This window comes from Alosa sapidissima, chromosome 15 (assembly GCF_018492685.1).
Source record: "Alosa sapidissima isolate fAloSap1 chromosome 15, fAloSap1.pri, whole genome shotgun sequence".
NCBI lineage: Eukaryota > Metazoa > Chordata > Actinopteri > Clupeiformes > Clupeidae > Alosa > Alosa sapidissima.
Window position 1 is genome coordinate 14,126,769 of NC_055971.1, and position 12,496 is coordinate 14,139,264.

The window sequence follows — 12,496 nt, forward strand, 5'->3', positions numbered from 1 at the left end:
GGTGTTTGACTGGTCGAGTGTGTGTGCATTGTTGTGTGTGTGTGTGTGTGTGTGTGTGTGTGTGTGTGTGTGTGTGTGTGTGTGTGTGTGTGTGTGTGTGTGTAGGTGGGTAGGTTGAGAGGGGAATGGGAACTCGAAAAGGCTTGGGCGATTTTATGGGGAGCGCTTGAGATATGACAGTGTAAGCAAGCCTGGGTATGGTTGGAGGATGGAAAGGTAGTACTGTGCATACATGGATGTGCATATGCATGTGTCCAGATAATGTACTGTATGTTTAAGTGTATGAATATGTGTACGTGTATGCGTATGCACATGGGTGGGTTTAGACTGAGGTCTACATAAGACTAAGCAAGTTTTTGTTGCCGTTGGTCTTCTGTAGCAGAATGTAGTTGAGTGCATGCGATGTATACAAGGGTGTGTGTGTGTGTGTGTGTGTGTGTGTGTGTGTGTGTAGACTGAGTTCTACACTGCAACCTGTGGGAATTCTCTATGCCCCTGGCCTTTTTTTGGGTGAATGGGTCCATTAATGTTGTTGTGTCTGCACAAGTGGTGCTGGTGTGTGTGTGTGTGTGTGTGTGTGTGTGTGTGCGCGTAAGTAAGACTGAGGTTGTCTACCTTCCACTGCAGGCTGAGGGAGTTCTTGGTGCCGTTGGTCTTCTTGGGTGGGCTGGGGGCATCAGGCTCACAGCTGAGAGTGGTGAAGCTCACCGCTTCTGAGGGAGAGCCTTGTAAACACTTACACATGGCCTGGACCCTACACACACACACACACACACACACACACACACACATTAGCATAAAAAAGCACACACCTATACATCAGGAGAAACCAAGTAAGTGTTTGCATATGGACTTTGGAACTGTTCATAGTCACACACACAAGCAGATACTGAGGGACCATGTATTAAAGTCTGAAGATAAACAAACACAGACACATAAACGCACACTCCAAAACACAGTCACGCATGATGATCTAGACTGGTCACATACACATAGGAGTCACTACCAGCCATACATGTTTATGCACACACAAACTGTCCCAAGAAAAGGCCTCTAGTGCACGTACACGCGCACACGCACACACATTATATAGGTCATAGCATCCAACAAATTGCCAATGCTTTTACAAATCACCCACACGCCCTAAACCAGGGTGCATGGCAGGCAGGTTTCCTGTTGGGGTGGTAAAACTGTGTTTCCTGTGCTGAGCACGTCCACTGACGCCACTGAAATATTCAGGCGGTTTATGTTCTCCTAAATAATACAACAGCCACCAGGCTCCAGGCACCGAGCAGTCGGGCCCCACGGCCACCCACCTGACGTGGTAGTCTGTTGCTGGTCTAAGGTCTTCGATGGTCGTGCTCAGATCCTTACCACTGGAGAGGAGAGGAGAGGAAGAGAGAGCGAGAGATAACTGTTAAAGAGAAGTAGTAAGGGGAAAAAAACACTAAAATAAAATAAATAATAAAAATCCAAAGTCAGCAGTCTAAAAAGAGAGGGAAGGGTTGGGACTTGGCCAAGGTGCCATGTTCCAGAACACCAGCTGGCTGTGTGCACACCAACTTTGTTTAGAGTTTCCTCATACGCTTGTGTACCCAGAGTTTAACCATTGTGTGATGGGTAATGTCAGGTCACCACATTACCATTTTGTGTGTTTTGCAAAGAAAGAAAGGTAGTAAATCAGCACATAATTCTTAGATGAATTACTCCCTCCACCCAACCGACCTAAGACCTCCGTCCACACAAGAGTGAATTAGGCTAGACCAGCGGACACAAATTTATCTGCATTGAAACAGGTGTTAATGTGATTTTCCCCTCCACATTATCTGTGCCATTTCTGGTTAAGTGGACTAACTTAAGATGTACAGCTGAACACACCAGTAAAAATGACAGCCATGGACACTTTGAAGTATTGTTTCTTTGCTTTGGTTTTACAGGTTACAGTAAGTCTTGAAGAAATACTAGGGCCACGTACATAACAGTCTGCCTGTGCTACCAAATGTACAGCACTGTGTCTTTCATACAATACTCAAAGTGAGACAGAAGATTAGACGAGCAGTGTTCATGTGAATATTACAACCCTAGCACAGGAAAAAGTCCACTTCCTTTAAATGCCCTTAATATGAAAATGTTGCTAAGTATAAGTATATATACTCTTTTGATCCTGTGAGGGAAATTTGGTCACTGCATTTATCCCAATCCGTGAATTAGTGAAACACACTCAGCACACAGTGAACACACAGTGAGGTGAAGCACACACTAATCCCGGCGCAGTGAGCTGCCTGCAACAACAGCGGCGCTCGGGGAGCAGTGAGGGGTTACGTGCCTTGCTCAAGGGCACTTCAGCAATGCCTACTGGTCGGAGTTCGAACCGGCAACCCTCCGGTAACAGGTCCGAAGCGCTAACCAGTAGGCCACGGCTGCCCCGTGTGAAGAAAGCCATATCAGTCAGTCAAGACTCCACTCCTGCTGTAAATGACTCATACGCCCAGTCCTACTTACCTGAATGCACTCTTGTATCTGCCGTCTTTGCCACTGTAGGAGACGGACACCTCATAGGTGAAGGGGGGGTCTGGAGGTGTCTGATCGGCCTCCTCTTCCTCCCGTGCTTCCTCACCCTCGCCCTCTGCCTCCGTCTCTCCCTCTGCCGCCCTGTCCCCTGCGCCCCCGGCCTCGGCTTCGGCCTCGGCCTCGGCCTCGGCATCTGGCCTGGGAGGGGCGCTCCAACTCAGAGACACGCCACGCGCGTGGATCTCCACCACCTGAGGAAGCAACCAATGGAGAGAGGAAGCAGTCAATGGAGAGAGAAATCAAACACAACACACAACACACAAAACACAAACCAACACAACACAACATTCGTAGGCTGAAGAGAGGACACATCAGGAGTCAGGCGAGGGCAGAGGAGACCAGGATAAAAAAATGCTGATCGCTGCAGTCTGTCCGTGAGTCACCACACTCATCGCGCACTATGACATTTCACCTCTCCAGCTTACTGGCTTGCTACTTCTTCCAGAACTTTCTACGGGCCACGGTAGTCACGCTCTCCCTCTCTTAATTAGGCTTTGGGGAAGAACAGCATGCCCACAAGCACTGCTTCCCTGGCTTAAACTCAGTAGAGTGTGTGAGTAAGGGTAGACTGGTGTTGGCTTTCATCATCCCTACGGATGTGCTACACAAACACAACCTTTTCCCACTCTTTTCCCAAGATATGGGTGTGATCCCTTCCACTCCATTCTGTTCGATCAACAAGCTTTAATTATAGTGGTAATTCAACAACAGACTATTTTCCATTCACAATCTTTTAATTGCATGGCTATTGAACAATACTAGCATTTTAATGAGCACAGATTGCTAATGTAGGGGAGCAATAAAGCGAGTGAGAAGACACATGTAAATAGCTCCTGTTGATATCTCCATTAGTGTTCATGGACGCTAGCTATTTGTTCGGCTTGGATGTAAATGCAGCTTGTGGCCATTTCCATCCGTCTCAGCTCAATCAAGGACCACTCTGAATTTCATTACACAATCTGCTCCTTCTCCCTCCTGTCTGGCTCGCCATGGAGTTTTCGCTGAGACACGCAGTTGCGCACCAACAAACATTGTCCAGGCCAAAAGGCCCTTGCGTTCTGTTCCAAGCCTGAGACTGCACAAAAAAATAACGGCAAATAAAAACATAAAAAAAAAAAAAACGAAGGAGGGAAATAAATGATTTATGGTGGCGAGGACAGAAGTCTTTCCTCCTCACATCCGGCTGTTCTGCTTGCGTTTTCATTTCACTAATAACAGCTGGATATTAAGGGTGGGGGCGCAGTGGAGGATAATAAAATCTGAATGGGCCCAAATCTGAGATGAATCACGGCCATTACTGTAAGCGGTTACGAGATCTACAGGGAGCTGGGAATTCTGCACAAACACTTTTTCATATTCCGTAAACTAGTTATCATTAGGAAAGTGTCAACGCAGCAGCCGAGTGCCTTAGCTTCAGCAGGGCCCCTCTTGCACACAGGAGCCAGATGTGTTTTTATGAAGCCAGCAGTGGCAAAGCATCAAAAACACATTTAAAATCTACATTAAAAAGATGTAATGTTTGTATTAGCGTGTGTGTATGTGTGTGTGCGCCTTCAGATGGATCAACAGTATTTGTGCTGTCGAGTCTGTCTGCACACTAAAAACCACGGCTTTCAGAGCCACCCACCCACACACAAACACACACACCTCTCTCTCTCCCCCACACACACCCACACTGACTGCCATTAAGATGTGTGTCAGTGCGCTGGGCCCCGCTTTGAAGCCACAGCTGTTCATAAAGGAGATGAATGTTGTGGTGTGTGGTGGAGGGGGACTGGGGGAGGGGGGTACTGTACTCACCACTGGCTTGCTAATGTTGTTTAGCCTCGCTTGCAGTGCCTGTGCCTCTTCATCCAACTCTGTGGAAACATGGCACCAAATGCAATTATGATTAACAGTACTTATTCACCCACATCATCACTCTATGTGCGCCACACAATATTGAAATACCTGCACAGTAACTTAGTAACAGTACAGTTGCATGTATACATATGGACACATCTCCTGCCCTGTAATACCTGCTATGGCTGTTATGAAAATAGCAGGACTGGGAGAACAATATTCAACTACGATTACTTAGCGGTCACGTCAGTGTGTGTAGACAAGACAACAATGGGCTGTTTAGGGGATGATGGATAACGCACAAGCCCCGAATTGCTTTTTTAGCCTGGCGTAATGAACCTTGAAGGGAATGTGGCTGGACTGGGGCCAAGTCAGGCCTTGTTTAGGTGAAGGGCTAAGAGCTTGACAAATGTCTGTAATCCTAGATGCGGTAATGAAGATGAGTGGACCCATAGGAAAACTAAGATAGTACGCTGATAATAAATGCCTGAAAATAATTACCGAGTAGAGGACCAGCGATGGGGGAAAATTGATTAAGAAAATTATTAACTACTGCAGGGCACAGGTGTACTGCAGCAGAACTCAAGAAGATGCCTGTATATGTATACCTGTATATACATTTGGATACACTTACAGAAGCACGGTGTGCAAGTGTGAAGTGACTGGGCCTCCCCTGTGTGAGGGTGCATGTGTGTGTCATGAACTGTTTCCAGACATGTCCTCCGCACTATATGCGGGTCTTTGTCAAACGGATGTCCGACCCTTTGGGTGATTCAGATATGATCCTTAAATGGACATTATGTGTTCGTATTATGCGAATGACACCGATGCATATGAACAGAATCTCCGCATGGTTGAACAGGTGGAACATGGTTGAACAGGTGGAACATGGTTGAACACGCACATGAACAGCAGCTCTGCATGTTCTTCACTTCGCTCAGACATGAGGTCATTTACATAATGTCGTCCAAAATACTAGGAGGGGAGTAGTGTAAGAGCCGCCTAAGTTCGGAGTTTGAAATGTTGGGATACACGGCTCAACCGCTTGATACCCATAAGACATGTGGACTTACACCACCTGTGAAAGCAGCTATGGTTTCAGCTGTACAACCAGAGACCATGACACGCACAGACACACACACACACACGCACACACGCACAGACACACACGCACACACACACACACACACACACACACACAAGGTTAGCTGTGATCCTGAGCTAACAGACCTGAGCCTGATAACCAAGGTCTTCTGTCAGCAGTGTCCAGATTTGGCCCCCTTACCTCCGGGCTCCATGATCCTCTCCCGTCCCCCGCTGGCGGCCGAGCGACTGGGCGAACCGGGGGAGCCGCTGGGGCTCAGCTCCTGCTCTGGCCCCTTGCCGCCCAAGCCGTTGTGGACGTCCGAGACCAGCGGAGTCCCGCGGTTCTTCTGCGGAGAGGACGGAGGGCTGTCCTTGTTGGGTCCTCCGCCGCCGCCTCCTCCTCCTCCTCCTCCTCCTCTCTCGCCTCCCTGTCGCTCCTTGAGCTTCTTCTGCAGCCGCTCGTAGGTTTTATTAGCCCTTTCGTCGCGGTGCACAAACTGTGGGCGGCCGTGGGGAGAGTGGGGGTCTGCAGACAACAGAGGAGGCAGGTGGGGGATAGGTTTAATTGAGCAGAAGGACATAAGTAGTGGCCTGTGGATTAAGTGCTGCCCCTAGAGTGTGACGGGGGGTGGGGGGATGGGGGGGGGGGGGGGGGGTGAAGAGCCTTCCGGAAGGTGAGTATGTGTGTGCCTGTGTGTGTGTGTGTGTGTGTGTGTAGGGGACACAGCTGGGAAAGCTGTGCGTCAGTGGATCTGTGGGTGCATGTGTGTCTGCCTAGCTCTGCTCTGTTGAGTGTGTAAGTGTGTAAGTATGGTTCAGTCTGTTCTGAACATGCTGTGAACTCTGTGAGAGGGCCATATGTTGCCTCCGCACCCTGTTGTGAGGATACACAAGAGGATTGTGTGTGTGTGTGTGTGTGTGTGTGTGTGTGTGTGTGTGTCTTCCCCACTTACCCTGCTCTGAGTGCATCTGCACAGGGTACATAATGAGGGCTCATGCTTCTAGTAACTTTATGTGCATGTATAGTGTATAGTGTATGTGCACCCCACTTACCCTTGTCAGTGTTTCTGTGCAGGACAGATACTGAGGGCTCATGCCTTTGGTGGCTGTAGGAGTATGAAGTATATGTGTGTATATGTGCGTGTGCGTGTGTATATGTGCGTGTGGCGTGTGCCTGTGCGCACTTACCCTGTTCGGAGTAGATGTGTGCAGGGTGGTACTGTGAGATATACTCGTGTCTCATGTCGCTGGCGCCGCCTGCCATGCCTGAGTAGAGGTGGGGTGGCGGCGGGCCCATCATGGGCGGGTGTGGCAGGAAGGCGGGCATGTGGGCGTGAGGGGGTGGTGGCGGGGGCGGCGCGTGGTGCAGGGGTGAGTGCCCGCCGTGGTGGAATTCTGGCTGGGGAAGCACAAGCACCCGCCGAACACCATTCTCCTCGATGATCTGAGAGAGAGAGAGGAAGATGATTTGGTCAATTATTACAAGAAAGCATTATTTCTTCTTATTTCCCCCCCATCATCGGTTTGTCGGTTTGTATTATCGTGTTAAAATACAGTAAACTCTCGATGGCTTGAGGTTTTATTAAGAAGCCTAGTCTGCTTTTAAAACCTCTTAAAACCTGAGTTTAAGGCACTGCTTAGAACACACTTCCACAGATGAAAAGCAGGTGGTGTTAGCCAGAGTGTCTAAATGTTTACCTACAGTCCATATTGACAGAAGTTTAATGTTAAAGAGAAAGTAGGTAATGTTAAAGAGAGGTTTAAATGGTGACTCCCTACCTTTGGTAACCATAAAGATTATAAACGCTGTGATGCATGTGATAGTATTCAAACTGATGATATCTTTGCTGAGCAAAACCTTTGTGTGAAAGACCAGGCCCACTTTTGTGCGCACGATCTAAGCATACAGATGCCTGTCCCAAATATGAGCAAGTTGAATTCGGCAATTTAAGCAAATCTCGGCCTATTAAACGAGAATGTTTGCTCAGACACTACTGTTGTAAGAGTCCAATAGAGCTCATTTGAATCGAAAATTTAATTGAGAGAGAGAGAGAGAAAGAAAGAAAGAAAGAAAGAAAGAAGAGAGAAAGGTAGCATAAAAGGAAGTGGAGATAGAATGATGAAATGGATGTTCAGATGAAGGGGAATGTGAGCAGAAGGAGAACACCATGGCATGTAATAAAAATAAAGGCATGAACGTGGGGGACACAAGAGATATTATAAACAACAGAAAGGTTGAGTCTTTTTTTAAATTAACTTGTTTCAATTAACATGGTTTACTGGCGTAATGCATTATTCTAGCCTGGAAGCCAGCCGAACCTAGCCCCGCCCACAACATTTGAAGTTGGGAAGTTCGGTCTGGAATTGTTCCACTAGAACAGATAGCTAAAAAAAACTAAGCTAAGAAAACTCCGGCTTTTGCATGTAATCAGGGGAAAATGGCGTTTTTGCATTGTGACATGTTGTTCCCTCATTTGTTTGAAGCCTCTGATTAGGCACCTGTGTGCCGCAGGGTTTGTGACACCCTTCCCCAGCAGTTTTTAGCATCGGTGTGAACAGATTTTTTTTTTCCACTATCACGCAATAACTTAACTTAATAAAGACCAGAAACTTAACTTAATAAAGACCAGAAAACTATGTGAAGGCATTTGTGGAGAAGGATGGTTCGGGTGTTCTTCCTACAGCTCACGGTAAGCCATTTCGTTGTTCTGATTGGTAAGGTCTATACATTGAGTGCATCTATACCCCTGTATCGGTTAAAACACGCCCCATAATCACATCCCAATGGAGCAGTATCAGACTTAAATGTAAATCGTAAATCAGGTTTATAGGCCTAGTATACTTGCCTATACAAAGAATTTGGTCCCTGCATTTATTCCATCCGTGAATTAGTGAACACACAGAGCACACAGTGAACACACAGTGAGGTGAAGCACACACTAATTAGGAGCAGTGAACTGCCTTGCTACAGTGGTGCTCGGGGAGCAGTGAGGGGTTAGGTGCCTTGCTCAAGGGCACTTCAGCCGTGGATGTGGGCATGGGAGAGCAGTGCTCAACCACTTCCCCCGCCCACATTTTTTCTACTGGTCGGGGATCCAACCGGCAACCCTTCGGTTCCAAGCCCGAAGCCCTAACCAGTAGGCCACAGCTGCCCCATTCTGACTAGAATTGAGTATGACAACGTCAGGCTAGCATTATTCATTAGTGGACTGTGTGTGATGACCGTACCTGTGAAACGTATCCAGGAGGCACATAGATTGGAGGCACTGAACCATTTGGGGACATCATGGGAACCTGAGCAGGACCTGGACACACGCACACACACACAGGGAGAGAGAAAGACAATATTTAATATTCATAATCTCTCAACATCTATCAACACCATTTATTCAAACACAGCTCCAGGAAACTCAAATTCCCACAGTTCATTTCTCAGTGGTCAAACTCTGAACTACCGTTTCCATTTGTGCTCTCAAACCCCTGCTACTACCCCCCAAACTCCCGTTCATATCATAAGTAAGGTCCACACTCTGGTGCACTCCATGCCCAGGGCTTTCAATCAAAGGCTTGCTGGCTTGCCTTAAGAGCGTGCCTTTAAAAATGGTGTGATGCACTGGTTACAGCAGAGTGGCTGACAGTGCGCCGGTGTTGCTTTACACACACACACACAAACACACAGAGGTGTGTGTCTGTGTGTGCTCAGCCACTCAGCGCTGTCAAAGAGCACCTGCACTGCCAGCACGGCACTTTCACTCCCCACACACACACACACACACACACACACACACACACACACACACACACACACACACACACACACACACACACACACACACACACACACACACACACACACACACACACACACACACACACACACACACACACACACACACACACACACACTAACTCTAGGAAATACGGAAAAGCAAACATATACACAGACCTCCAGTTTGCTCTGTCGGCATTGACTTTCCGCTCATAGTGATGGTGTTTAAATCAGTCAAAAAGAATAACAACAATCACCTGTGTGTGCATGCTTCCGTGTATGTGTGCGTGTGTGTGAGTGAAAGAGAAAGTGCGCATGCTTGTGTACATAAGGGTGGGCCCTCATATTCTGTGCACTCATTGGCCAAATGTACAAAACTCCTCCCCTACAGATAGACCAGACCCAGGTTAAGAGAAAGGACAGCTCAGCATTTCAGACACAGACACAGACATATACACACACACACACACACACACACACACACACACTAACCATAAACTGAGTAGGCCTTCAGACGTCCCACAGGAGACTACTTATTCACATGTTCTCGTCTTTCGCTCACCCGCACACATTTGAGTACAGACACCATCTTCACACAGCCAACAAAACCACCGAGAGGAAACACGGTCTTGACTCTTGACACATCCCCTACCCACGGAAGACCTCTCTGTGTGTGAGATGTAGCTTCCTCTGGCCAGAGACACACACACACACACACACACACACACACACACACACACACAAATAGGCCTATGTTCACATACTGCAAGTTAATAAGAAGTTACCACAAAGACAAGGGGAAACATTCTCTTACACAATGACACACACACACGCACGCACGCACGCACGGCTAAGCATGCCAGACAGCCAAGCTGAAAATGCTAACTTGGCCCTAGAGGCTAGCAGCTTGTATCATGAGTTGTTAGCAGGAGCTGCAGCATTAGCTTGCAGTAAAGACTAGTGGTGTAGGCTGACTGAGAGAACACCAGATATAGAACTCCATGGTTAAAAATGGAAGCCAGGCCAATTGTCTTGATCTGCTGCAAATCCCTATTAGGGAAACCACTTCCATGGGCTTGTTAGCAGCACATACAAGTGAGAAAAAGTGTAAGTACTGTAGCTGAGATTAAGTGGACATGTAGGCCTATTTTAAGATGTAGTAAGATGTAGTATTAAGAAGTAGTAAGAATAAGGATGAGACAGAATTATGGACATGAAAGAATAGTTGTTGAACTTTCAGATTGCCTGTCAGTCTCTCAGATGCTCACCACAACTGACAGGCTGACAGGCAGCCGCAACATGGGGTAGCCCCTTTTTGTGCATGACGATTATAGGATGGCGGTCTGCCTCAGTGAACAGGCTCACAGGCAGCATAAAGCAGTGCCCACTGTCACCAAGGTCACGAGTGACCAAGAAAAGTGTGGGCATATGCCCAGATGCGGAGCCAGTGGCATCCAGACTGGGAGTCTGGCAGTAAATTTTTATGCCCCAACACTAGGCTGACGAGCGTCTAAATGAGAGCTCAGACGTGCCTTCGACTTTGGGCAGGGGGGGGGTTGTTGGCTACTGAGCACAGTGCAGAGATTCCAGGCAACCGCACTAAGCTAGAAGCCTTAGGGAGCATTCGCTTGGCCAGTGGGAATTTATGATTTGAGGGACCTATGCCAAAGACAGATGCCAACTGACCTCCCATCCAAAGTGTATCGCCATTACTTCCCCTCCCCACCGCCACACACACAGGAACACACACCAACACACATACGTACACACAGAGATAGTACCCTAGTTGTGTGGCTCACTCTGTAGTACATGACGAAAGCTCGGGTCAGTCTGCAGCTGTCAGCTAAGTCGCTCAATCAGTAGTCGTGCTTGGTTTAGCAGTGTCGTTGGCTCTCAGCACTGCACTGACTCAGACGGCCATGTCTGGGGTCTCTGGTCCTCCACATGCAGAATGGCGGCGCTCCAAAGGCTATTATCCACTCACCTATCTCCCTTTCGTGTGTGTGTGTGTGTGTGTGTGTGTGTGTGTGTGTGAGTTGTCCTTTAGAAAGGGCTGAACCTGTGAAACTGATGAGTGGGTGAGTCACGCTCTCTCACTAGGGTTTGTGTCTGTGAGTGTGTGTGCAAGTGTGTGTTTGTGCCAGAAGCGTGGGAGAAACACACACACACCTGACCTCTGTGTGCGTATGCCATCATTGATTTCTGAATACAATATCAGTCCAGCGTGGGATGGAGAGAGGAAGACAAAGAGAAAGCGAGCAAGAGAGAGAGAGAGAGAGAGAGAGAGAGAGAGAGAGAGAGAGAGAGAGAGAGAGAGAGAGAGAGAGAGAGAGAGACGCTCAGGCTGTGAAACAGACACACAGACACACAAAGACGAATGCAAAGTATCGGCAGGGTGAACGAGGGTGGAGAAGGAGAGTGAGAGACAGTGAAACAGACTGAGACTGAGAGATCATAACAAACAGTGAGCATCGAAACAATTACAACAGTAATCACCCCATACCCCCCCCCAAACCCCACCCCCCCCAACACACTGCACCTGCCTGCACATCATCCACGCATAGGTATCTGTGGTGATGGCATGCGCAACAGGATCATTTTGATGCTGTCATGACGAGGAGAGTTACGAAGACACACACATACAAAAAAAAGATCAGACCCAAAAGGCCATGTCCCAATCCACACGGACATACACACGGACACACACACAGACACACACACACACACACCTTCCATCCCTCATTAATACAAGGTACACACAAACATCCCTGCCCCATGACACAACCCCTGCCTCTCTGCAGACACCAAACAGGCTCAGATAAACACAATCACAAGGTACACACACACACACACACACACAAACAAGATAGGCAGACATGCAGAGTACCACAAAAGTACAAACACAAACAAAACGGCAATTCACATCCTGAATGCCCCCCCCCCCCCCCCCCCACACACACACACAGCATTGTGGGTTGGATCTAAATGCACACAAACACACGCAAACACTCCAGAATAACTGATGTCCCATGCCTACGCACAACCATCTCAAGGTCAGAAGGTTAGGCCAACAGAGAAGGAAAAAGGACATAAATAGTCGTGAGAACATGTGCAAACACACGCGCATGCATGCGCACACACACACACACATGCCCTTTTCAAGTAGCACATTTGGCTTGTGAATGTACACGACAACACATTTCAAATGAAGCATGAGAACAAACAGGC

At 48.0% G+C, this 12,496-nt stretch overlaps 1 protein-coding gene across 5 annotated transcripts in view; it reads right to left on the minus strand.

The window, feature by feature from the left end:
- The window catches only part of fndc3a (fibronectin type III domain containing 3A), a 62,293-nt gene that overhangs the window by 18,391 nt on the left and 31,406 nt on the right, over nt 1-12,496 (minus strand). For 4 of the 5 annotated variants that reach the window (XM_042062809.1, XM_042062808.1, XM_042062812.1 and 1 more), the window contains 7 exons: nt 8,728-8,804; nt 6,688-6,943; nt 5,699-6,025; nt 4,372-4,430; nt 2,503-2,762; nt 1,317-1,376; nt 616-754 (listed from right to left, as the gene is read on the minus strand). In XM_042062809.1, the coding sequence (XP_041918743.1) occupies nt 616-754; nt 1,317-1,376; nt 2,503-2,762; nt 4,372-4,430; nt 5,699-6,025; nt 6,688-6,943; nt 8,728-8,804 (1,178 nt within the window). Of the gene's footprint in view, nt 1-615; nt 755-1,316; nt 1,377-2,502; nt 2,763-4,371; nt 4,431-5,698; nt 6,026-6,687; nt 6,944-8,727; nt 8,805-9,445; nt 9,708-12,496 lie in introns of those variants that run through there. The other variant, XM_042062811.1, reaches the window with a different exon arrangement.